The sequence below is a fragment of the Channa argus genome, chromosome 16 (assembly GCF_033026475.1).
Source record: "Channa argus isolate prfri chromosome 16, Channa argus male v1.0, whole genome shotgun sequence".
In the NCBI taxonomy this organism is placed as follows: Eukaryota; Metazoa; Chordata; class Actinopteri; order Anabantiformes; family Channidae; genus Channa; species Channa argus.
This window is the reverse complement of record NC_090212.1, coordinates 12,284,523-12,312,478: the sequence shown is the minus strand read 5'-3', so window position 1 is coordinate 12,312,478 and position 27,956 is coordinate 12,284,523. Positions and strand designations below refer to the sequence as shown.

At 38.2% G+C, this 27,956-nt stretch overlaps 1 protein-coding gene across 6 annotated transcripts; it reads left to right on the top strand.

The window, feature by feature from the left end:
* Positions 1–20: 20 nt before the first annotated feature.
* On the top strand, positions 21–27,956 carry stac (SH3 and cysteine rich domain). 6 transcript variants are annotated; one of them, XM_067478992.1, is made up of 13 exons: positions 21–173; positions 1,297–1,589; positions 2,854–2,886; positions 4,604–4,937; positions 11,317–11,450; positions 15,728–15,809; positions 16,020–16,126; positions 16,865–16,946; positions 17,473–17,540; positions 20,362–20,459; positions 23,782–23,833; positions 24,557–24,694; positions 26,455–27,956. In XM_067478992.1, exons 2-13 carry the CDS (start codon positions 1,476–1,478, stop codon positions 26,551–26,553), a joined length of 1,341 nt encoding a protein of 446 aa, XP_067335093.1. In that variant the 5' UTR covers positions 21–173; positions 1,297–1,475; the 3' UTR covers positions 26,554–27,956. The 6 variants fall into 6 exon arrangements, 5 of the variants coding, with proteins under 5 accessions (XP_067335093.1, XP_067335094.1, XP_067335092.1 ...); XM_067478993.1 differs by lacking the exon at positions 21–173 and having other exon boundaries at positions 1,073–1,589; positions 4,610–4,937; XM_067478991.1 differs by lacking the exon at positions 21–173 and having other exon boundaries at positions 1,074–1,589.

The window sequence follows — 27,956 nt, the reverse complement described above, 5'->3', positions numbered from 1 at the left end:
ATCTGAACTGTGTTGGTCTTTGAATTCCTGTCAGAGTGAGGAGGCTGCAGTCTGGCGCCTGCCTCCTTCATCCCGCAATATAACTTCAAGGACATCACATCACGAGGGAGGCTGGAGGGAGGCAGTGTGATGTATCACTACAGCCGGCATCACACCTATCCCATCTGAGCCAGGTGAGATGCCTCATATTTCACTGCAAAAGCTTAGGTGTCATAATGTTGTTTATTTCCTGAATAATGGGTTATTGGTGTCTAAATATATGGTACAGTGTCATAGTCTTGACTCACTCTTAAGTGTATTCTTCAGAAAGATACAGCTATAAATACTGGCTAATCCTTGCCTGAAAGTGTGCCATTTTGGAATATTTTTGCTGTTTTTCTTTTCCGCAAATCTGATATTTCTGAGCCTCATAAAAAATATGAATTTCACAGTAATAACTGTAACATGGATGTTAACATAAAGACCATTTGCAGAGTTATTAGCTCAATGAGAAGATTGAAAACACTTACTGTATCTATATACATCCAGAATTTACAGCATTGCTTAAGATACAGACTAAATTATAACACCTCCCAGCTCAGGTGGTCATATATTTGTGTTTGTATACATTAAAAAAACAGGATATGTTTTTATCAATAAGTGTTACAGGTGCTGGTAGGTGCATCCCTGTTATTTATGCACAGAGCCAATGATAACTAAGCTAGATTTTCTCAAGAAAGTCATTATTTTCCACATTTTTTACATACTCTCTTATTAATCCACCACAACATTGACAACATTGATTTATTGTGCTACACCTTAAGTGTCGACCTAAATGAGGAAATTATTTTGAGTCAGTGTTAGGTCAATTAGCCTAAAAAATTAAAAGTATTTAATTGCTAATTTAAAGCCCTGTTTTTCTAGAAAATGCTTTAGATGATATTTTCTCTGCAGCAAGAAACACATAAACTCCTGGTCAACGTAATCCGTTTTATTAAATGAGTTTTTTTTTATATCTGAAATTTGGCAGCACAGGGTCGTTGTGTCATATTTCCTCCTCCTTCTCCATCCTTCCCTCCCTTGATCACTTTCCGCTCTCCGCCCATCAGAGTATTGGCAGTGAGACGCGCGGCGCACAACGTGGACTTGGAGATGTCTTGGCAGCGTTACGCACTACGACACCATCTACGCGAAAGCCTCCTTCACACGGGCAGGACACTTTCAAGCTGAATCGGACTGACTGTCAACTTTTAATCTGGGAAGCACCTGTGTCGCCGCCTTTTCAAGACGTTTTTCTAATCTTTCCCTGTTTTGTAGATGAAACTCGGAGTCGTCCCTTCCTCGCAGCAGCCTCAGCAGCAGCAGCAGTGGATCTGGATGACTTCTCTTATCATCGGGTCACGGTGACTGTAGAGGAGTAGAAACGATGTAAACAGCTGGCAGGGGTAAACAAACTCTACAGAGCAACACGTTTTGGAAAATCAAAGATAGAAAGGATGATCCCACCGGCCAACAGGATTCAGGACGAAAGTGGGGGCAAAGAGGACGAACGGGACCAGAATGCGACTTCAAAATCCCCGACGGCGAACGCCAGCCAGCAGGAAACCAAGGTAGGACTGTCCTCTTTTTATATCTTACATGCAATTAGCCCTAAATAGATGCAAATCCAACTTAATCCAACTCTTGATAATAGAGCAAGAAAAACAAAGTTCTATCAACATGGAGGTAAAATCGACTCAACAGGGTTCAGCTCCAGAGAAGGACAAAACAAACACACCTTCAAACTCACTTTTTAATGCTGAATCGAAGACTGGTTGACCTTTTGAAAAACAGCACAATCCTGATTAAATCCTAATTAAAATTGCGGATAGTAATATACACGTTAGACAGACAAGCTTAACAAAACAAAGCAAGACAAAAACTCACCAACTGTACAAATTTCTATCATCACAGACTCATTTTCCAGCACAACTGACCATCCTCTGTGTGGAAGATTAGAATAATGTCATGATACTGCATCATATAACAACATTTTTATATAACGATGAGCTCAATTAAACTTAGACTTAAGGACCACACATAGTCTTCATGGGTTACTGTGCATTGCTGCACATTTAGAGAAGTATAATGTTTTTTTTTTTTAAATAAGAATCTATAATCAGCTAAAAGGGAGTAAGATATTTAATATGACTGATGTTAGAATAAAGGGTGGAAAACCTCTGTAAGTTCAGGATTATAGAGACAGGGTCATATGTTCTGTAGTGGTACATTAAACCATCTGATGTTAACAATAAATGTATAATAATAATAATTGTCACATAGGTTTGTACTTTCTACTTGTGGCTCACATAGAAAAATAGGCTGTGTGATGGAGCGCCTCAGCTGCCTCGGGCGTTTTGCCATCTATGTGGGTCACATGTTGCCCACACTACTACAGTAAGCAGTACAATGTTGGTGTAGTCACTGGCTCCACTTTCCCATTCCCAAATCCCTCATAAAGGACAGATTAGACTTTTTCCTTTTACATATTTTAAGTCATTTCTTTGTTTGTGAAGATAAGGGTTTTGCATTTGTATAATCACTTGTCAGTCCTGTCAGCTGCAGCTGCCATCTCCTCTGTTACATTGTGTTTTTTTAGGTTTACTTTGGCACGGACGCTCACTGTGTATTTCCAGACTCCTGACTCACTTTTCATATAATTTTAAAGCTTCTGCCAAACAGCCACACTCGCGTCCAATATCAGAGGTGATCAGTGCTGGAACACCGCAGAGAGGAAATGTAATCATTGTTACAGACAGGATCACTAACGTCAGTTTGTTCGTAGGCTGGACGTTTTAAGTAAAGCTGTCTTTGTGTTTTTATTCCTCTTTAAAGAATACTGTGAGGCCTGAACATCAAAAGCGCAAGGTGAGCCTCCACCCTAGAGCAAACTATGGCATATACAGCAGATTTTAGTATATGATAATAATAGCCCATCCTAACTGCATGTACATAAAGATAAAAGTTGTTTCACCGTGCAACTTTTACTGCATTTTCAAATAGATCACTTATTGAAATCAATGCCACACGAGGTTAAATCCATCTTCACCCACGTTTTAAGAGGGCACTGTTTCTTCCAAGGCTGCAAATGTATTTAGATACAAGGATATGATATATAATTGTATGTGATAATCTGTTGTTTGTTTTGAATTAGCCTGCTCAGCCTCCATTAGCCTTTATTGCTTTACGGTAGAAAATAGCTCTTTTAGACATGGTTGCCCTCAACCAAGGCATGTTCTCTTTAATGCATGAATACATCACATCACTGCTGATTTAGAGATTTCTTTGTTTCTTAAGATTGCTTTTTATTTTTACTTATAAGCCACCTCACAGGGAAGAATGCAGTATCTTTTACTATACAGCACATGCAGAATTTACAGGAAACGTGGTTTATCTCTTTGACTTAGTTGAAATCATTATAATTTAACACAGTCTCTCTTTTCAGGGCAGTTAAAAGCGATGCAAGTAACAACTGTAATACTGTACATTTGTGTGCTGTTTTTTAATATCTGTATGTGTGTGAACATGTGTGTGTTTGTTTGTGTGTGTGTGTGTGTGTGTGTGTGTGTGTGTGTGTGTGTGTGTGTGTGTGTGTGTGTGTGTGTGTGTGTGTGTGTGTGTTTGCGCCTGTGTGTGGGTGGTAATGGCAGAGAAAGGGTCCAAATTGATTGTTTCCAGAGTGACCCATAGAACTGATTGATCTTCACCAAGCCAAAGCTGCAATCATGAGCACTCTGAACATTTTGCTCAGACGTGTTTGTGAAAAAATTAGCAGCAATATGAATGTGCAATATGAATTTTTTTCACCTTATAGAGTGTGTTTAAAGCTGGGATTGTACATAAATGTGTAAACAGAATCAGTTGATTCATGTGTGTCTGTGTAATAATAATTATTTTGTAGCTACTGTAACTAATTAAGAAGAGGTTGAATCGATCTGAGCACAGTGTAGAAATATAGTAAATGCCCTCTGTTGTTTACCTGTCTCCAGTTGTACAGGTAGTTCTACACTGTGTGCTAGGATATAATGGGTCATTAGGAGTACTTCCCAAAATAATGATCGCTTTCTTCACTCAGAGACCTCCAGCCTCACACCAGCGTCAAACTAGAACCATAAAATCACATTACAATATCTTAGAGATTCTTTATTACATGTTTGAGCCCAGAACTAAGTGGTTTCCTCAGGGGAGGAAGTATGCACTGTGAGGTTAAATGAGAAGTTGTGAGTGTGGAGTGTTATGAATAGCATTACTGTAAAAGAGGACGCTAATGAGATTGATAGAGGCTGTGGTCAGAAATGGAGGCACAGCGTGTGAGAAATAGTGTTGATGTGATTCATCAGCACAACCTGCAAATCACATTACCTTCCAGGTGGGGAACCTCGAAGGTTTTGCACTAAGCAGTGATAAGTTGCCCCTTGCAGTAGTCTTTTTATCGGACAGTGAGACATTTGCCTGATGGTTTTAGAAACTTTGTAGGACAGCCATTTATTTAGGTAGTTACATGATTTGATTTACTTCACATCACAGTTAGTTGTTCACTTTCCTCATGCAATCTGTCTTCTTCTCTTTCTTGCTCTTATGTCAGCTGCAGAGACTCAAACGCTCCTTGTCCTTCAAGACCAAGAGCATCCGCAGCAAGAGCGCTGACAACTTCTTTCGATCCAGCAGTGACAACAAGACGGAGCTGCTTTCTGATGTGAGCAGCAGCACTGGCCATCTTTGCAACATCGGGATGGCCCCGCCACACACCACCAACCTCCCCATCCCTCCGGTTCCTCCGGCCATTCCCTCTGCTCCTCCTCCTACATCGCGTTCCCAGGCACGCAACCCATTGCAGGTTGACTCAGCAGGACACTGCTTCATGGAACACATCTTCAAGAAACCTACGTTCTGTGACGTTTGCAACCACATGATCGTAGGTACGGTTGAACAACTCTTCTTCATGAGCCTGGTCAGAATATCAAAGAGCGTACAGTGAGTAAAGAGTAAAGAACTTTGCAATCACAGCTTTTCATAATGAGAAATTCATCATGGTAACACATGGAAGCTCAAAGTGAAAGTGTCTTTAGAATAAATATAGAGGATAAAAATATGCATTGACATGTTAATGAAACAGCAGAACAGAGGTTGAAGTATTTAGTTTTTATCCAGCAACAAAAGTTTTCAGAGCATTGACACATAAACTATATCACAACACACACAAAGACTAAGCACCTGAGATTGAGGATCCAACTTGACCTGCTGACATGTGACCAAAGTTTCTCCATCCTCCTTTTTATGAACATTGAGCTTGGCTCCACCATCTGTCTGCTGGGATGTCAGATACCCAAAAACAGCCGTGCCAGCTCCCCTACCTGTTCTCCCCTCACCAGATGTTCCCATTTCTCTGGTTGCCCCTCTTCTTGTTAACTGACAGTAGTGAGGGACCATTAAGTCTTTATATATCTGGGCCTCTGCAGTATTGTAATGAGAAGGGCTGCCCACACCATCTGCTAAACAAGCCCCTGATATTATGTTTGTGAGTAATGGGATTGTAGGCAGCTTAAAATGTGTGCACGTAAATTAGCACAAATATATTGTTAAACTACCAGTTACAAGTTTTGTAAAATGGAAAAACTGTTCATGTGAAAAGTTTGGTTGGCTCTTAGTTGGTAAATTGAAGTTAAGAGCATTTAAAAACAATTAGTGAGTATTAAATTTTCTGGTTTGAGCATTTTAGGCTTTCAAACTCAGCACCTAGGGCTGAGCGATATGGCAAATTAATTTGATTAAAATGAAGACAAAAAATTATCAAAATAGTGAACAGTCCAGAACACTGACTACAAATCCATATCTTATGTCTCTAAGATCTGCTATTAGCATAAAAAATATTGAAATATTATGAAAGCTTTAAAATCGTTCAGTCTTGTTACTCTTATCAATGTTTGTGCAGCTGCGGCAGAGATTTGCTGTACTGAACAGGTTTAGCACCAGACAGGCAGACAGACAGTTAGGCACAAGCTTAAAAAAAGTTTATATTTTCTATATCTATAATCAGTACAGACTAGAGTTAAAAGAAGTGCAAACATCAGCCTTTATTGGGTGGACGCACACAAGACTATAAAATTTGCTCTGTAAATGCAGAATGTGTAAGTAAGCAATATATTTGCTAAATCAACAGGGGATAATATGTCAGCATTTACACAAAGTTCATGTTTATGACCCCCAGGTGCTTTATGTGGGGCACTAAGTGAGTCAAAACCACTGGTCAGAGCTTTGAATAGCCCTCATGTGGTCTGTTTGTAAGTTAAGTGTGGAGTCAGGCCTGCGTCACTGAAAAAGATGCTGCCGTCTTCTTCATTTGTCCTGCTTTAAAGACACGTGTGATCAGTAGTGGAATGCTTGTATGTGTGTGTGTTTATTTGTATAGCTATACATTGTGAGGACCAGTTTGACGTGTAGACCACGAGAGTAAAGACGTTAGCTCACCTTTTTGTAACAATGTCAAAATTATTCTTAGCTTATGGCAGGGGAATGGATTATGTCAATGAGTGTCCTCACAGCTATTGAAAGACAAGCATGTGTGCATGGGGGTGTGTATAATGAGCAGTGATAGTGCTGTCAAGGTCTGACAGAGTCAAAGCAGCACACACATGAAGTAGAGTGGTAGCAGTTGTGGTGGAAGAGATTCAAATTGACACTGGCATATTGTGATAATCAAATCGTACTCCATCCATTAGAAATTTCTACAGGGATATAGAGATAAAATGGTCACCAAACGGGTGTTGGGAGTGCACATCCTAACTTGTTCATTTGTCAGTCACATACTGTATACGCAACCCCCCACCCCCATACCCCCATAGAGTAGAAATTTTAAAATCATGAATGTTTATAAAATCTCATCAGTTGCCTAAATTGTATCAAGAAACATCAACATCTTTTTGCTAAGACAGGAATCCACCGCCTAAAATATTACACTATATAAGGAGATGTATCTTTAATTAAATGTAGTATGCACAAATTTTACCCTCTTATAATCACTTTTACTGTTTTGCTAAAACTGTGTTTGAATCCCATACTATGATAATCCAGCATACATTTACAAATGCTCCGTACACCGATACGTTAATCAGTCACTCCAGGAATTTGTGGATGTTTTTGTGATGGTTGGTTGCAGCCTTAAATGCCTAATTTTGAAAATTAAGCATGTTGCAAAGTTTCTGTGACGTTTTAAATTGCAAGGTCGCACATAATTCACGAGGACTTGGTTGAATTAACAAATTCCTGGAGGGACTGGGTAATATTGCAAAAGGCCATGTGAAAATATTAAACACCCACCTCTTTGCTAGAAAGACTGTACAAGTGTTATTGTGTCATTCATTAGAAAAAAGGTTGAATTTATACTATAGTGCTCACTGACTCATTCATTAGGTTTACTACATGAGAGGGAGATCAAATTAAATAAGTGAATTTTTAATATAGCAATAAACATGTTACATTTTCCTGTAGGTGTTTCGAAATATATAATATGTGAAAGATTAGCTCACACACTTTGCTCAGTTGATGTGAAGTTTGAAGCAGACAACCCGTCTTATTTAGTCTTTCTATGCAGATATTGACCACAAATGAAAATTGTTTAATTGCTTCAGATTTATTCACAACACAACCATATTTTAAGGGAGAGATTTAATTGACGCATGTTTCCACAATTGTGTTTCTTGTATATGTTCTTGCCTGGTTTATCTTATAATTGTTTTATTTTATCAGTGAACTGATCAATCAGGCCTGTGTTACTGTCCTATAATGATCCTTGGAAACAAAACACATATACAACATCAACACACAAAGGTTTTATTAAAAATCTGTTAAAGCAGTTTAAACTCTCAACCATTCAGGCTAGAGAACGTCCCCACACACATCCTGAGTCTACCACCCAGGTGTTTGTTCCTTATTTCGGCTGATTAGGACTCTTCTTAACACCATGTGGGTGTGTTCAGATAGTGTTTAGGTGACAAATTTGTTGCACCTGTTACGGTGGGACAGTTCACCACTGATATTAAATGAAACATAGCTACACCATTGAGCGCTCAGATTAAAAGGAACTTTGTAACCTATGTAAATAAATGCCACATTTCTAATATTTATAGTATCCCAGTTAATCTGGTTTAATTGCATTCCCCTATATCTTTTCCTTTTTTTACACGCTATACACATTATGTACATATACAATATACAGTTTTGTTTCTGTTCATAAAAGAATTTTACTTGTGCTGCCGTGATCAGAGCAGCCTGCTGCTGAAATATTGATTGCAGGTCTTTGCTGCAAATAGGTTATTAAATAAATGTCTGCATGAATGAATGGGAGATTTATTTGTGGATGACAGAAGATGAAGTATAATTTACAAAATGGGGTTGAAGAAAAAATATTTACAGCTTTTATTATGCACATTTAAATTCTGCAAGCAGAGGGTCAATAACCTCTGCTTTTCTGAGATGGCATTAAGTATGAAGCAAATATATAATTGCAAGTGAGTAATAATAACCCGCAACAACAAAAGCATCAAAATTCCAGGGATTAACAAGACAAGAAATAGAGTAATCTGACTGGATTAACATGCATTACATCCTGTAATATTTCCTGGTTTACACATGACAGAAATTTATGGCATTAGAGAGAAATTGAGGTAAATTGACTCGGGGTTATGGTCAGACTCTGCCAGTAGACGAATGGTGGTATAGTGTTAAATGATCCTTTTCTACTGCTCCCTGTATAACGAACAAACTGTCAGCTACACACTTACTCTGTGTAACAGGTGCACGGTAACAGATGAGTTTAACTTTATTTTACCAAAGTGCGTTGTCACATGAAACAACCACTGTGTCTTGTGATGGCCATGCACTTCCACTGATCCTGCATGCATTCATTTTAGCATTATGGACAGCCAACACTGTCTATTGGCCAACACTGAAAATGTCTGACACGCCAGAACACAGTTATAGATTGCATTTTCAAATGTCAAACTTCATGGGTGCTAGTGAGAAAAATGTCATCTGAAGAAAGTCGGCTTATGAAAAGTTACATTTTTGGAGACATACTGATGATTTTGAGTCGGTCTGTCTGCTGGACTTTGGCCTTTACAGCTGATTCTTCTCACTGCTCGGAGCAAATGTAATTTTTTAGGTCAGTATAAGAAAAAGTGTAGGTGGATTAATTAGTGTCAGGTTATTTTGCCAGAAGATCACCAGACGTGAGGTAAGATTAGTGGTTTACGCATGACCACTGAAAGCAGCGTGAACCGTGAGAGTCTGATGTAGGGAGGCTGATGAGGAATGGAAATGGAAAGAGAGACTGTGTGGGAAAAAAAAAGAAACGCAATGAAGAAGGTATGGAAAATCTGGCAGGAGAGTCTTTTACTCTAGTGAATAATGTGCTTTAAAGGCAGAGTAGCCAAGAAAAAGCAAATACCACTGAATGCATCACTGGCACTCACTTTCCTTGTAGCTGTAATAGCTGTAAGGCCTGGACTCTTGTCTGACTGGAAAAGCACCAACGATCTACACACACATATAAACACGCACACTTTTACACCATTCCAAAACCATTACTGTACTAAAGGACAGAAATGTCAGGTTCTTGTATCATCCAACTGAAACACAGTGGTTTCCCCTCATTTTAACTGTTATGACTTAACAAGGAGACGTCTTATTTTCCCCTCTTGTTGGAATGAGTCACCTAAAAAAAGCCAATCAACAACAGCTTGCCAAGAGCTTTATTTGCTTCCTGTCTCTGTGCACAGTTGGACAAGAACTAGTGTCGGGGTGTCTTAAAGGTGACCTAGAGAATGTGTTTGCTGACCTGAAGGAGACGAAACTCAGACGTGCTTGTTAATGATAATTTACTTAGAGTGACCTGAGCATTGGTGCAGGTTGTGCTCATTGATGAGAAGTGATGCTAATCAGTGGCTGATTGGCAAGTAAGGATCTCATTTCTCTCGGTTTCCGTCTATGTAAAACTAACTCTACCAGCTCAGTGACAGCAACTCAGGAGCTTCAAATGGGAAATGGAGATCCAGTTTTCCACCTATTAATGAGCTTCAGGTTCCTGTCACTGCTGCCCAGCACCAGGTAACCGTTACACCAGTTCACATTACGACAAATAAAGAGTGAGCGTAAATTCCCCCTTCTCTGTAAACCACACAGAAGTACACAGTATCTCGTATTTGCTGTCTCGTTCTGGGTTCAGTGTTTCCGCTTGGTTTCAAATTTACAGTTCAGTATTACAACTGCTCCCTGACCCTCCCCAACCTGCTCATCAGAATGAATGTGCTTCAGTTTGAGGATAATCTATCTTTTAGTGATGGAATTTGGATCGGTCAGATTCTATGTCCTCCTTCTGACGCCCGCTAAAGTTCGGTTAAGTCAGTCAAACTGACTGTTGTTTGATTACAGTGTATGTGCAGAGTTGGTTTTCCACCTCCAGTTTAAAATCCACACAGTGATACTGTATTGTGGTCTTCTAAACATTTAAAATACAACTTTTGACAAATAGGCAAGGTTGATCTAGTTTTCTGTTAAATCTGATGACTCTCAGCTCTAATATCCAATCCAAATGAACCTAAAGAAATCTGTCTGATGACGAGTGAAAGTTTGAATTTCTGTTTTTCCTATAGCGTGACGTTGCACTTTCTTACAACCCACTTGCCGCTCATTCATGTATACCTGCCTATTCATCTCTTGCCCTTTTCACATCTTTGTTTTAATCTAACAAAGACACACAGCGACACATAGAGTCATAGCTGTTCATTGAGGATTGAGCTGCAGTAATACAAACTGTCATCACTATTTTATCATGTGAGTCACTGCCAACACCTTTATCTTTACAATCTCACATCATCTTACTAAAGAGTTCTCATTTTTAGTTCATGTATTCGTCTGTCTGTCTTTTTTCTCAGATGACGTTCATTTGTTACTCATTTACACACCACTACATGCTTGTAGTTTCAGTGTTGTGCGACTTTGGTTCACAAATAAGAGAGATTAATCTTTTCATTTATTTCAGGACCTGTGAGTAATGTATTAGTTAGATATGATTGTGCACTATTTGGTTGCACATGGTGGATAAAGCACTGGTTCAGTTAGCGCATGCTTTTAAATGCCTCAGAAACTCTGTGTAATGACAATGAATACATTGTAGAGATGGTGCCTTGAACAATATTTTGCTTTTCTTCTGCTTTTATCCTCATTGAAAAACACATTTTGTGTCCACTTCCTGACATGACAGATCTGAACCTGAAGTTCTTTTCTGTGTGTGTCTGTCAGGTACAACAGCCAAACATGTGGTGTTCCTGGCAGGAAACACAGCGAAGCATGGCCTGCGCTGCAAAGCCTGCAAGATGAGCCTCCACCATAAATGTGAAAATGGCGTGGGACAGCAGCGCTGCATGGGCAAACTGGTAAGCTGCATTACACAGAACGATAAAAAGCTATCATGACATGATACAGCACACATTTAATTTAGAGCTTTAAGAATATAATTACTGATGTCATTACCAACAAGCAAAACAGACATAATCAGAATTGGCTGCCTGACCGGTTCCCACCAGAATGTGCTTATTCAGAAATCACACTCTATGTGTGAGTGTGCTGGTACATCTGTGACCACCATCCATCCTCGTCATCATCCTCATCATCGTTATATCATCGCTCTGTCTGTCTCTGTGTTAGATAATTGTAATGCAGCACAGCATTTACAAAAATGCTGACCTCCTCTTTAACTCTGTGAATTTCTGCTGTCCTGCCGTCAGCAACAAACCAGGATAAATACCAACACCCCGAAGCAGCTTTATAGCACTATTAAAGATGCCACATGTAGTAGTTTTTCTATTTATGCATTTGGCATTTCACTGTCTGATGTCTGTTTCTCAACATGTAAGTAAAGCAATGTCCTTCTGTCTGTCTACAGGCTGCAGTATTTATCATTTTCTCAAGGAATACATTTAATTTTTTATAACACAGAAATATCACAAAAATGGAGAATCTATACTTAATGGTTATATACTTAATATCGAAACCAAATAAATAATATTATGGCTTTGACACACGGCTAATGTTACCAGCCTGTCCCTGTTTTCAATAAACTGCAGTTTCCTTGGTTTGAGACATCTTTAAACGCTTTTGTCAATATTCTAGATGTGAGGCTTTTTAACCCAACTACAACTGATTCCATTTGTTGCTTCACAGAATATAAGCCACTTTTTTGCTAATGTGCTCCAAATAGTATAAGGCTAGAGCTGATAGATCTTTTTTACATGCCTAATGAATAGGGAAGTGTTTAGTTATAGTTGGCCCAATCCGTAAATCAGCTTTTCTGTGTTATTATTTCATAGGAAACTCAAGCTCAAGCCTTTTTTATCATTAATGTATATTGTCTTGCTGCCAGAACACAGGTTCTGGAGGCCTGTCCTTATTATCTGTGATGATAATGGTGATTGTGCTCTATAATGTGATTCACGATTATCATCACTACCACTCATCATCTGTGAACTTGCATTATAATGAGAGCATTTGGTTGTGGTGGAGTTGGTCTTTTATGCTAGGCTGGGTGGGGAGCGTTTTGTCACACAAGTGTAGCCAAGTGCCAAGAAGAGTTCATTGCTTTTACTTCAGTCCAAAGAACTGGCAGTCAGCAATGAACTTGGGACTCTTTAGTCATTCACACACACATCCCACACTGAAGAGAGACAGACTGCTGCACTCTCGGGTCATATTATGTGTGATTTTTTTACCTTGTTCTTCCACGATATTTGCTACACTCTTCCTATGAGATTATTTGGCTGGAATCAGTTGAGGAATAACCTGGTAAAAGTTGATGTCATTTACTAATGTTAAGCGAATACATGTCATACAGAAATAATGTGGATATCATACGAACAGTACAGGCAATCTTTCCAGTTATGACGGCTTTTTGCTAGATGCCAAAGGGATGAAGCTTGAAGATATGATCGGCTCTCAGGAGTGGAAAATGAGGTTGAGAGGTCAAGCATAAAAAGGGAAGTTTCCCCAGAGGAGTGCAGCTCTAAATCCAACTTACTCTAAACTTGGACGCTTGTGCAGGCTTGCTTGTTTCTCTTGGCACAAGAACACTTTATTACGAAAAAATCAAATTACCTCATATTCTGAATCTTCAGTTCGTGACTTAGTGATAATGTCCCTTTAACAAATGTAGCAGAAAAATCAATGGTATTTGGGCCTTTGTGGTTTAGCTCTTTGGTTATGTAACGTTACTTTACTTGTGTTTCTTACATCAGATAACAAAGCTGCACTCCAAGAGGAAACTTAAACAATTTCTTTGTAATTGGCAGAGAGTCTGTAAAGGAACAAATGTTTTTGCTAGAGTCAAACACAGCTCTTTCTTTATGTACTTTATTATGCAGGTCACTAGGCTGGCAACTCACTAGAAAAGATGTGTCCTCTCCTGATAATTATTTGTTAAGATTCTGTCTTGACAACACCAATTTAATTAGATTTATGTGAGACTTGCCAATTGGTGTCAAAACATGATTAATAATCAATATGTGTCAGTTATTGTGTGACTGCTTCAAAATCAGCTGACGGCCCCAGTCTGTAGCCAGTGAGATTTGAGCTCTTCTACACAGCGTGTGCTGTAAATATTGCATTAGATCTGCTGCAACAACACAATTCAAAAGTTCCACTGATCCAAATGTTACCTGTGATACATAAAATAATTCACTCATCAGGTTTGGAGCAGCAATGCTTAACACTCCCACATAAACAAAACACGTGTCTGCATAGCAAAAAACACAACTCCTTGAAAATTGGTTAATGTCAGTATCAAAGAACAAAATTCATAAATTAGGAAGAAGTACTGCTCTACACAGCTACACTGTGTAAACGTGTATAGATTATAGCTCTCAGTGAAGTGCCTGCTGTTATTTATGTACAGTGTTGATACAATTGCCAGTTTCCTGACTAACAAAGGCAGTATGTGTTCCATAGTCTTGGCAGATTAATAGGAATTTAATAAACAATAAAGAGCCATAAGGATGACAATATAAATTGCTATTTAATAAATTAGTTGTTCAGGCACAGACACTGTGGGGCAGATTATCTGCCTTAGTTTCAAAATTGTTAATGCAAGGTTTGTTTTAAAGCTTACCTGAGCTTAGTAGTTTGTGTTGGGAGGAACGGTGTCTGAATGAAACCTCACTGCATGAAAAATAAAAGTAAAGGAAGTCACTGACAGCGACAGTGAGTGGTGAGTCTGTTGTTAAGTTGGTTAAATATGTTTCCAATGAGAATCTTATGATCTTTTCTTTAATGAGTTCGTCCCTGTGTCTCAATTCTTCAGATGAGTCTTGAGAGGTCTGTGGTTGTTTCAGCATGAGAAGTGTCAAATGAAGAATTAATCACGTCTGATTAGCAATGCAGATTTCACCACCCGCGAGTTGAATATGTCAAATGTAAACAAACAGGGAAAAAAGCAGCCATATGAGCAAGATGTAGGCTTCCAGTTCTGATCCTCACATTCAATCAAGAATTAGAGTTGTTGTAATGTTGTCACAAAAAACGCTTCTATAATTTATAACTCGCTGAAAAATGTGTGGATGTTTCCAAAAATGAAAAAAGGAGAGAAAAAAATACAGATATACATTAATCACGACCCATTGAGCTGCAGATGACATAATGTCTGCAGGGACTGAGATGAATCTGTCCTTCAGTGAATCAGAGCTGATGTGGAGTATTGATTGGATAGGACACAAGCAGATAATGCATATATAAATGATACATTTTTAAGGGCTTTGGGAAGTGAGAGGAAGACACGACAGACACATAAATGAAGACTGGGACTGTAAGATTGCTCAGTGAGTGGCAGTGTCCCATTGTTGTCTGTGTTATATGTCCTGACACATGTTCTCCCTCTGCATGTTGACAACTCAGTTCGGTAGATAGCAAACAAATGATGTCTACAATGGTCATCCACCGTACAAAAATGTAATCGTTGACATTTTCTCCCTCAAATACTAAATTACATTAAGGGAAGTTAATGTTGCGGATCAGTCTCCAGGCGGTGCGGTATTGAGTGTGGACCGAGTCTGATGTGATTTTGTAGAGCTGCATCCCCTGCAGCATCTGTGATGTACTCCTCACTCACACTGTCCTCCAACTCCAAAGCTCCCTATCACTCTCTGTTAATTTTCATTTCATCCCCTTTTTGGGGCTGCTGGTTGCGTTCAAGTTCTTATTGAATAAAGACATAACTTTGAAACTTTGTTTACAGGTCACGTGTTGTGTAGTGATAGCCAGTATGATGCACAACTGCAAATTATTCGCACATTTAAGTCATTTTGTGAATATCAGCTGAGATTGAATAATTTACTTTCATTTATTCTAAACATTCAACTATAAAAGCACATTTATAGACAGCACAGTGTTGCATAGTAGACTGTGTGCCACTATTAGTTAATGTTTTTATATTCCTCTGAAACTGTACAGCCTGCTCTATCTGCACTTTGAAATATACTTGTGCTTGTTGTGATATAGCAAAATCGAGTAGGGCAGAACATTTTCTCTGCAAGAGAATGTCCGAGCAAACAGAATTATGTGCAGTGTTTCAGTGTCAGGGTGGTTTACTGCCTGCAGCCCTGCACATCGATTTGTGTCTAATGTCTCTCTCTTCTCTACTTTTTCCCCTCTGTCTTTCCCTCCACAGCCAAAAGGCTTTCGGCGGTATTACAGCTCCCCATTACTGATCCAGGAACAGTATGGCTGCATCAAAGAAGTCATGCCCATTGGTGAGTGGCTTAAATCTCCGTAATAATGTCAGTTCTGTGTGGAATGGGATGCTCCAACGCTTAAATAGTACTCTGCTCTTCTATAATGACTGTTCTACTTGAGCTATTCTATAAGAATCAAATGGTTTTATACTACTGTAAATAACCACTTGGCTGTAAATAACATCTGTCATCAACTTTTATTATGTCTTTTATTATTGTGTTCCAAAGCCTGTGGCAATAAGGTGGACCCCGTGTATGAGGCCTTAAGGTTTGGGACATCTCTGGCACAAAAGGCCAAGAGGGCCAGTGGCTCTGAGTCTCCACACAGAAACTCTGTAAGAAAAAAAATATTTACGACTGGTTGTGTTTGTTTTGTACTTTGTGACACATTATACTATAGATATCATTTATTACAAACACATTTTCATTCAGAAAAGCCTGTTTGTCCTGTTCCATCTCTGTTCTTTTCTCGAGGCTATAATCTACTGGACATACAGACTCTTGTAAATTATCCCAGTTCACTTCAGGTATTTTGCTTGTTATATTTTGTCCCATCGCACAGACATACTGTAGCTGATGTTCTAAATAGATACTGCTACTGCAGGGCTGTAAACACTACCAATAAAGGCAGTGTGGTCCAGGCAGTCATGAAGGGACATGTTGGTGCAAACACTTGTGTCACAGCTCAGAAGATGGACTGGACTGACTTTATAGCCACAGTCCTTTCCATTTGTGTTTAATGCACAAGCAAATCTGTTTTTCATAGCTTATCACGTCTAATGTAAGCTAAGCTGTATGTGTCTGGGTACCTGCCTCTGTATGGTGACAGCTGTTAAGTCTGGGCCACCCAGTTAGTGAATGTGTGTGTGTGTAGCTATCTATCCATCTCTATATATCTCCATATGTGTCTTTATCTATTGTAATATCTCTATCAATCTCTTTGTATCTTTATATATCCCTATCTATCTGTTGCTGTCTCCTCATCCCTTTTTTTATTATCTCTATCTAATTCTACTTTCTAACACTTCGTCTCTTTCTATCGCTTTTTATCTTATGTACCCTAATCTCTGCAGACCAGTGACTTGGATAAGGTTCCAGAGGAAGTGGTGGCTCATAGCAGTAGGCAGGAGCTGTCGAGAAAACACAGTGATGATGGTGAGTATCAGTTGAAGTACACTGTGTGCATCCGGATCAAAGCCACGTGGGAAGAACACTGTTTTTTTGCTGTTCCCACAAACATAATCTGAGAAGGTTGCAACATCATATTCTCCTATGAAACATTAAATAAGGTTGTTTACTATTTTCCACTGAGCTGAACTCCTTTTGCTGTGTTTGCACACTTAAACTAAAGAATATCCTGTGGATAAAAAAATGAAAGAAATGTTCCTCTCTTTTTTTTAGTTTGTGCATTCAGGGGTTGCTGCTGAAATAATCCCTACAGAGATTCTTGACAAAAGAAAAAATGAAAACATGTAGTTCAACTTTGATTCACAAACACCAAAAGACAAGTCACTATGGTTTGGGTGACACATTTAGCCCCAACTAATTTGACCTTTTTGCCACAGTCCTGATAAAGCTATAAGATATATGCAACATGAAATCCAGCATTAGCTGAAGCTTTTTTTAATTTAATTTAAAATTTAACTGAATATTATTAAATGATTTCACTTTTTTTCTTCAGTATTCACAGTCATTGAGAATGGGACAGAGTATTACCACCAGCCAGAGAGAAAACCTGATGATTTGCAGGTAAAAAAACGATCCATCCATTGGCTCTGTAAGCAGCTTATGCTTGTATTTAATTGCACTGTATTTTGTTACATATACTGCTTTGACTACAGACTTTAAGGAGGAAAAAGAAAGGCTAAGCTAAATTTATTATTATTTTAGAGTTATACCTAAGACAAATAATATTAATTGTCTATTCAGCAGTTTCACCATTCTGCAGTAGTCAGCTTATTACCGAAATTTGATTATTTGCATAGAATAAAAAAAGTATGAGCATTTTATTCACTGACAACTCCTGAAATCCTGGTTATTCTGTGGACTGATACCCAGCCGGTCCATTCTGCAGGCTACACTCAGCCCCTCTCGTCTATCGTCACTGCTGAATTTCCCAGGACACTGAGGGAAAACTTTTCTTCCTGCTGTAACAAATCATACCCGAGCTGACACAACTGCTGGCCTGCACTGATAGGGAGAAGCCTTGACCCTAATGTTTGGATCTGCAGCTCTGGGATCTGCACTATTTATTCTCTACACTGTAGATGCAGTGCAAAATTAATGCCAGCGAAAGAAAAAGGTTAAACCTCTGTGAATATCTTATCACCCCCTGCAGAGCAACGATGAATATTTCATAAGCAGTTTTTGAAACTGCTCTTCATGGTGGGGTTGGTGGGAGAAGTGCTTTCAGTATCATTGCTCTTTGTAAATTTTTTCAATGTGCAGCCATCTATCCTGTTTACTCTTATAGTTTAACATGTTTATCTCTGTTGTCAACAGTGGAAAAAGAACCACAGACACTTGGACAAACACAAAAATGAACAAATAACCAGACAGGACAAGAAAACATAGACATGCGCACACCAATCCACCTCTTTTAAGTAATACAATCTAGCAGTCCACTTGTCCGTTTCAGGGAAGACACTTGAATTGCGTTATCAGACTGGATGGAACACAGCTGGCAGCGAGCTGTTTGTCTGTCTGTCGACAGGTCCATTAGCTCAGGATGGTGGACAGACAGATGGAGGCTCTGCGAGGTAATGAGCAGAGAAAAAATTGTTCCCCACTAGAGAAAGATCCTCCAGTTTGAGATGAGAGGTTCACACGCACACATGGGAACACACGCAATCACACACAGGATCGCCATCTGTTCACACTTTTCAGGTTTGGTGGTAAACTTCCCAAAATGAAATGGCAGAAAAATGGCCTGGCTTATCCTATAATTTTATTTTTTATTGTTTGGGGAGTTTGATTTTACATTAGGTGATGCTCATTTTGTTTCGTTTGTTCATTTACAGTACTTTGTGTTTATTCCAAACGAAATAGCTCATGCTTGTGCAACTTTAAAGGCTTAAAATCAAAAAATGTTTTTTGCTGAAATAAAAAAGTTAAAAATTTCAATTAAAGCCGCACTTGTCAGCAATTTAAATTAAAGATGGATTAAACCAATACTTAACAGTGTTTGTATTGTGACAGGGATCAGTGTTTGCAGTTCCTCTCAGCTCTGCAGATCATTTTAACACCTATTAGTTCATTGTTCTCAATTTCCAACCAGTGTTTCTGCTGTTTGGCCCGCTGTTAGTGCTCTTAGCAGCAGACAAACAATGAATGGCAGCTAATGACCCAGATGTTTTTCTCAGGACTTGGAGGAAACCAAAAACAGAGTTAATAGGTAAAAGAATATTCTGACTTGCATACAACACACCTGCAATTGAAAACTGCATGTGCACATGCAACTGTCGGATGTGCACATGCAACTTTCTAAAACTGTTCATCACATTAAAATTACAAAATGATAATATGTCAAAGTTGACTTTAAAAGTTGTTTTACTACCTCCATGTAGCCAAAGAATCAATCACTGCAGAATTAAAGGAATTCTCACTGAGCTATATTTTTTGTTCTGCTTTTTGTCTTTTACCACATTCCCCCTAGGTCTTCAAATGCTGTCTTCATTTCAATAACTCAGTTGTAAAGGTTGCTGCCCTTCCCAAGTCTCATCCCCTGCTCGGCACTTCCACAGAATCAAAAGCTTCTCAAGGCCAGTCAGCTGCTTTTTGTTAGCTGTAATGGATTGCCACTGCTTGATGTTATTTTCACACAGAGGCCACAAAGACTGTTTGCCTTGTGGCCACAGTTAACTCGGCTTATCCATCAAACTCATTGCCAGTCGGCACGGGTGATGCTCAGGGAGCCACAGAAGACCAAAAGCACTTCTCTTCATTACGATACAGCTCCACAAAGAAGACATATTCTCATACTCTCCTGCAAAAAAATATCCATTAGTTTGTCTTAAAAATCCATTCTCTCATCTCTTGGCACAAATTCCCTCCTGACACCATGCAGGAACTGGACAAGTTATCATTTGGAGGAATTTCAGGGATGTAGCAGGCTCAAGGTATTGGTGTTGAAACAGGAAGATGCACCCAACAGTTTCGTGAGCAGGTGTGAAGAACGCCAGAATGGCAGCATATCTTCCTGCTAATTGTGTTAACACCTCTCTGAGAACTTCCTTTCTCCCACCCACAATAATACTGTCCGGTTTTAACTTCCTGGGCTTTCATAGAAAACCTTATCCTGCTTCTCCCACTCATGTTGATGGTGGATTGGAAGGAACAGATTGCAAAACAACTTAAGCAGCTCTACCATCTACCAGTGTGCTGTAAACAAGGGCATCGCCTGCTTATGTGAAACAGTGAGACACTTAAGATGTGACTCCGCGTAAAAAACCTTACAGAATATGTCCTTTGTGTGTAATGTGTCAATTGCAACTTATTTCAAATGATTTTTTCAAGTTCTTAAAATCCACATTTGTGTGTTTATGTTTTTCTGTGTGTGTTTGTTTTCTAGTTGGAGCAGTGCCGGTTACAAAAAGACATCCTTAAACTAAACACCTATGTGGCCTTGTACAGTTTCACTGCCCAAGAGACCCATGACCTGGAAATGAGGTTAGTTTACGCACATCTACACACACATCTCTTTAATAAAGTTATACTAACACAGTCATTACTCTATATAGTGTATGTTAAGGTACTGCACATGAAGACATGTCTGCAATGATTCCTGCAATATCAGTCTTCTCCAAGCTTCATTCAGCTTCACTGTGAAACCACATTTAAACCTTGTAAGCAAGATAGATTGAATAATGATTAATTGATATCCAGAGAGGTCACCTGCAAGAAAAACATCTAAAACACAAATAGGTTATGCTTCTTGTTTCGTTTTATTCTAGTTCTGGGTCCTAAATATTGTAATTACTTTTTAATTATCGTTAGTAGTTTGAATGACAGAACTCATTTTTGGATTTCACATTAGTAACCCCATTCAGCTACAGCAATACGGAGCAGAGGGTGTGTTGTCCTATTTTTAATAGACTTTAATATCATAAAAAATTGATTATCTGCTTTGCACGCACAGCCACTTCTGAATGTTATTGACTTCTTTTTCCTATTGTGGATGAATGAAGTTCCCATTAATCATGCATGTATACAGTCAGTCAAAGTATTTAAATGTGGTCTGTACTACCTTGTTATTTAATGTATCATTCCAGGGAAAATGTATTAATCTGTATTAATTTACAAAAATAGATTTACAAAAGGAACTAATTAGGCTCCCATTTCCACATAGTGGTCCTCAAAGATTCATTTAGTCAGAGTGGCCTCATTAATGGTACCTGTGTGTGCTGATGGTCTATTAATATCAGTCAATTTTACGTCTTCAAGATTTATCCTAAGTGAGACGGACGGTCTTCAAGTCGTTCATTATTAATTGAATTTATAGCCCCCACGAGGTATTGACAGTATGCCAGTGGCGAAGACAGGATATGTTGTTTTAGTAACAATTAGCTCTTCTCTTTTGTTTAAAATGATACCTTATTCACATTTTCACATGCCAGAACAGAAGGAGATACCTACTTTATTTAGAATATGGACCAGCAGCAACGTGCCAGCGCTCTGTAGCTGTGAGCCAAATAACTCACTTCACCCATTCACTGTTTAAAACATTTCGCTATATGCTGTAAAATATTCTGTTATTAGCAATATTTTTATAATGTACTGTGTCAGATGACAATGTGAAATCAATGTGGTACTGTGTAAGGGATTGCTTGTAATAATTAACCTTCACAGATTTATCATCCAAATCTTAAGCTCCCCACAGATTTACACAACTAGTCTCAGCTCATTTTTAAGTGATCTGGCCACAACCTGATTCTCCAACAAACACCATTATGGACTGGGGTTGAACATAGCAGAGCATTTCAAAGCAAAAAGGCCAAAAATTTGGAAATATTTATCACCTCATGTTCCACACTAATTGTGCAATGGCCAGACCAGAAATATCCTTTTTTAACTCATACAGCTGTGTACCAGTTCTTTTCTTTGTTAGGTCATAAGGCTGCACGGTTATTTACCGGTTAGGTTACAGCTCGTTTACGAACTTAAATCTATGAATACAAATTATTTATAATTGTGTATCTAATTTAAAAAAATAATAATAAAAAAAATAATATAAATAAATAAATAAAAAAAATATATATATATATATATATATATACTGTGAATGATCACTGTTTAATATTTAAATTACACTCATCCTGCAGACATGCCTGTTATACACATACAGTAATTATAAAATAGACACATTAGTCAACATGTTTTTTTTTTCATTGTGATCTGAAACATGGGCTAGAGAATTTTTCCCCTGTTTAACCATGATTGATTCACCATCACCTGCAACATACTTTGAAATAGGCCCTCATTCATCATGAATAGTCCTTCAGCCTAAGTAGCCATTTGTTCCTGGCTCTCACAGAAATCCTCAGAGGATTTACCAGACATGAGAGTGCACTTGTTCTCTCCCTCTCTGTCCTACACGTTCGTGAGAGTTTCCTCTCTGAAACACTGTCTCTCGGCTTAATTTTGAAATTCGCAGGCCTCCTCTCCAGGACTCCCTTTCACATTTCTTTTCCTATAGAAGCCTACATCAGTGTTTTTTCTCTTCATTTATTAGTACGGACAGTACATCAAAGCACCAATGGTGGAAAAACAGAATCCCCAATTTTCATTTTAAGTAAGAAATCAGGTTTATGATTAGTTTCAGCTGCCGCCACATGCTCTGATTGCATGATTGCTTTCGACTATGTGGTGATTGTAATGATGATGAGAAATGCATTTTAAACACAGATTCAGAAAACCCACTGCTCCTTTTTGTTGTTTAATGGACAAAGAATTCACCAACCTCTTTTTTCACTTTCCTGGCTTGCCTTTTTATATTACACTGAATTGCACAATATTCAAATGATATGCTCATACGCTAAATTTCTTGTTCTTCCAATTTGAACCTGTACCTTCTTTGTTTTTGCCACTTTGCTGAATTTTACGATGTCAGGTGTATGCTGTTTTTCACAGAAGATAAACAATGTTTTCTGACTCATGGTGGTTACTACCGAGAAGTAAGGACAGTTAGTGCCGTAACTGAATCACAAGAGGAAGGAAAAAGGAAATTACGTAAGCCAACGTTTAGCTCAAATGTGCCTGTCCTTTTAATTTTTATTGGCTCTAATTTAGCTGACGGCTTCAAACAGCTGCTAGTAATTATGGCACATGCAGCGATGGCGTGCAATGATTCATGCAGTTCCTGGACAAAGAAGAGTTACTTACAGCAAACCGAATTATGGGGGGGTAAATATGTAATTTAAAACAAAAATTGCAAATATCTATTCTCCTGGTTGAATTAGCAGCGTAATCAATTGAGACATTGTTTTTACTGGGAATGGATAAGCTCCCTATAAATGACTGGCGCTAGTCCCATGGTAAAAAAGCAACATCCTCACCAATTGTGGATCCATATGGAAAATGTTAATTTGTACTGGAGGTGATTTGTGTTGTGTAAAAATTCTGATGTAGTAGCATCTTGGCTATATGTGGATGTGCTAGATGTGTTGGCTGTTAATGTAACTCAAATTGTAACTTAAACACAATAATAGTGCATTGGATTTTAGACTAAAACTTGAGCTTCACCTGAACAATTATTGCTCAGAGGAGTCGTTTGGTGAACAGTCGGTTCAGTCATGCTGCTCACATTGCAAACTGGAGACCCAGACCCTCACGGCCCCAGATTAGTTGTGAGCTTGATTTATTGCAGAATACATATAAATAAATATAAATATGCACCACTGGGCCTAATGATAAACTGGCAATGTTTATGATAATACGGATTAGAAGAAAGCCACCACACCTTTTTTATGAATTGCTCCATTTTGTGTTGCAGAGCTGGTGACAGGATCTTGGTGGCTGACGACTCCAACAATGACTGGTGGAAGGTAGGAACAAAAGCAGCCCATTACACTTAAGTAATGACATGGCCCATCTAAACAAATTTTTTGTTTGTGTAAGTATTGAGGATAATTAACCTTCACATAATTGCAAGTTAGCATATATTGTTTCCACAGGTCCAAAATATGTTTATGTAAGAAAAGTAACTGATGAATTACTGAAGTCAAGATGTAAATTATAGGAAAAAGGCAATAGGCCACCTCAGGACACAAATGCATGTCAGATAAATTAAGAAGACAAAAAGGCCAAAACGTGACAGCACAGAGGCAGCCTGCTGCCACCAGACCATGAAGAAACTCATTACACATTTTAGCACTGTTGTTGTTCTCCACAGCCTGTAGATAAACAGAGACATCTGGTCTGTTTGGTCTTTAGACAATGAAATGCTTTAACAGTCAAGAGACTAACGTTAGCACTGGATGTTACACCGGTATACCATCTTTTTTCTTTGTAAATGAAAACACACACACTCTATCTTCTTTTATTTCAAATATAAATTTGTATAACCTAAAATAAAACTTTATACAGGTATTATTTGCTGTAACTAAAAGAAGCCCTGTTGTTTCCCCCCCCTTTTTTTATAATTTAGAAATTTTAATTTAGTTTTAATCCTCTTAATATCCTTTGCGGCCCTTCAAAATGACAGCTGTTTATATGTAACATTCATGTATTATTATTATTATTATAATGGGTTTTCTTTATTTTTTTAGGGTGTGATTGAGGACAGGATTGGTTTCTTCCCAGCAGCCTTTGCTTATCAGGTCCAGGCTGGAGACCAAGTGTTCAGGTGTAACAGGACGTTCATTGGCTGTAAAGAACAAGGCCAGATCACCCTAAAGGAGGGGCAGGTATTGATGATTGTTTCGATGATGCTGATAATGATACATAAATTATGTTTATTTTCACTTTTAACTTGAATATACAGTTTGTCTGTTTATTATTTTACTGGGAAAGTAGGCTTTTTCTAAGAAAGAAACCTCTGAGATCCTTTGGTGAATTTTAAAACTTCAAGCTGAACAAGTTATTAAGTGTTGGAAAAGAAGTGACCTTCATCACAGACATTAAAATTTCCATGTAAGTTTACACTCTAGCCATTATAAGAGTAACATTATCCAGCAGCTCTTTAGACCCCTTATTACCCTCCTTCAGCTCCTCTTACCTTTTGTGGCTCTTTCATCACACTTAAAGCTCAACTGTAGTTCAGTGACGCAAGATTCCTCTCTGGACTTTCCATTAAATTTGCATTTTGGCATAAAGGCTGGATTTTTTTCCCACAATGCTTTCCAGGGTATGTTTGGACTCTGAGAAGGCTTAAAGTAAGAATCCCCCCAGTGGAGATGAAACCACTGAACACAAGACGAGTCCATGACCTGCTGCCTTTCTTTTCCAGACGCACAAACCCAGGGGAAGATATTGTAGAGTACTCAGAGCAAGCATGAAAATACCATGTGGTCTGCTCCAAGAAGAGGGTTGGTGAATGACATTAGGAAATGGAAACACAGAAAAGTCTGATAACATTGTTGAAAAAAAAATGATTTATTTCTTCCTCTCCATCTTCTTAAAGTGCATTGTCATTTGTCAGAAATATCTTTGTTGAATCCCAGTATTAATTGCATATAAAGCATGGTCTGACATGATAGTAGTAAGTAAGTGAATCAACAATCTGCACTTGAACTATAACTGAACTGTAATATTATATATTTATATGGACAACATATAGATTCTGTAGCACCATCAGCTTGTTGGTTCAGTTACAGGTGACTAACAATTAGTACAAATAAAAGTAAAAAATAATTTGAGACTGCACCAAGATAAACACAAAGATAAGAGCAGGAAGGACGAAAGGGAAATGTTAAAGTTGAGTGTAAGTATTTTCAACTTATGAAAACAAGCTTTATAATAGGTGTAATTTGTGCCCATTTTCTTGTCTGACAGGAATAAATCTGTTTTAGCAGGAGACAGTTTGAATTTGTTGTCCTGCAGGTGCCATAGTAGTTCAGTGGTCTAAAACACATACTAAGATTTATTTATTGATCTTTCTTTTTTGTTTAAATTAAATCTAAGGAGAATAACCTAAATGTTCAAACATTCTAGACGACAAGTCAACATTTGTTATCAACAGTTAACATTGCTAAATGCTGTGTCTCTAAAGGTACAGCATGTGTCCATGTTGTGGATAATAGTTTTTATACATCATGCACTTTATGGCTATATTAAAGGACAACTTCAGTCACTTTTTAAACTACTCATATTTTCCACATTCCCCATACAGACAATCATCATACTGTTAGTCTGCAAACAGGATTAGTTCATTTGTCTGTGCCATAGATCCCCACTGTTTTCCAAAATATTTAAAAACACATCATCCAGACACATCGTTCTAATGAGTGACATACTTCATATTCTTCTTTACTTGGTTAAGATTTTTTTTAAATGTTGCCTCAAAATGATCTGAATAGAAGAGTACATGTGCTGCATCTCCACAGTGGAATAATAGCATATATTTATATTTTGATATATATTTTTTGTCAGTAATGCTATTAAAAGTGCTCGGCAAAATTGTTTTTTTTCACGTGCTGTTAAACTAACAAGTCTTTGGTGCTTCCAGATTTGTGTGAGCAGTGAGGGCGAATGTGGCGGCTTCATCAGAGTGGCAAGTGGAAAGAAGAGAGGCTTCGTGCCCTGCGACGTTCTGGAAATCATCTGAGACAAACACTCAGAGATGTGAAGAGACAGAGAGAGAGTGAAGGATCACCCACCTGGATGTCAGAGGAGGAGGAAAATAAACCTGCAAAAGACACCAGCCATAGAGGTACCGCCAGAGGAAACTGGAGTTTGAACTAAAAGTGAAGCAGGTTTTGTCACTGAGGACGCCACTTTGTTGCAGGTCAGAGTATTGTACCTTCCTCAGTCCTTCTCAGCACAGAGAGAGAGAGAGAATTATGCTGAGACGACAAACTGCTTTTTGTTTGCAGGGAGATGAGAAATCACTGTATCACTTGATTTAAGTTATAGAGCCCATGTGTATTTTTCCTCTTTAGTTCCATTCTGCTACAATCTGTTTATTTTCTAAAAGTGGAGCTGCTGGCTGAAAAACACTTTTGACAGTGATTATTTTTCAAACCTTCATTATATACAGTGCTTTTGCTTTAACAAATAGTTTAGTTTCTCTTGCGTTTACATTATGTTACAGGCAAAACATTTAACATACATTAGTCAAGACAAGGCTCTGAAATGGAAAAGGTGCCCAAAATGTGTTGGAGTAACGCAGTGTGCTACAAAACCAGATGTTTTACCTCTGTAAAATTCTCTAAACATCTGAAAAAGAATGTTTTGTACTTCCTGTATCCTCCAGTGTACAATTACAGTCATATAACAGAACTACAAAGGTTCCTGTGTTGCTTGTATCAGGTGAAAAACTACAAAGCAGATATGGTACAATACTCCCCCACAGGACATGTGGGGGAGTGGGGGAGTGACACAATCACATCTCTCTGGTCTTACAAAAATATCATCCTCATGCTCCCCAGGTTCAGTGTCTTTTACTTAATTATGATGGTTGAATCAAAAGGATAGAAAGTCAAGTACTAACTTATTAGTTAGTGCTACAGTACATTTCTCCTTAAAAGATTACTCTAAACATTTTGTTTTTTACTGATTTAATATTTTATTAAATTGTTTTATAGTTGTTTTCATCAGATTTCAGTCTTCATCACTATAGCAGAGGAGAGTGAGAAGATCCAGATAAAGTATAACCAGGACAAATATTTTTTGGTGAATTGATGATCAAACCTCATATGATCTACTGGTAATGAGCTATGGTGCCTGTAAGGCAATGAAGCATGTGAGAAAATGACACATTTCTTCGCAACGTGTTAACTTTGAATGTGATCACTCTTTTGTGGTTTTGTCTGTCACAGCACAGACCCTTCTGAATTCTTGATCAGATTCTAGTTAAGTGCATTTATGACAAGGTGTTGCATCATAGTAGATATAGTATATCTCTTAAAGGCTGTTCTGCACTGAAACTTGGCTTTATTGAATGTCCAAGAATGTTATATTGTACATAATGTATGTAAAATTAAAATTACTTCTTTCTCACAATAATAA

Excerpts from the sequence above, each read along its gene's own strand:
- stac (XM_067478992.1), top strand. The coding sequence starts at position 1,476 with ATGATCCCACCGGCCAACAGGATTCAGGACGAAAGTGGGGGCAAAGAG. Across the intron at positions 15,810-16,019 it reads CAAAGAAGTCATGCCCATTG|CCTGTGGCAATAAGGTGGAC; the intron begins GTGAGTGGCTTA and ends TGTGTTCCAAAG. Across the intron at positions 16,127-16,864 it reads AGTCTCCACACAGAAACTCT|ACCAGTGACTTGGATAAGGT; the intron begins GTAAGAAAAAAA and ends TAATCTCTGCAG.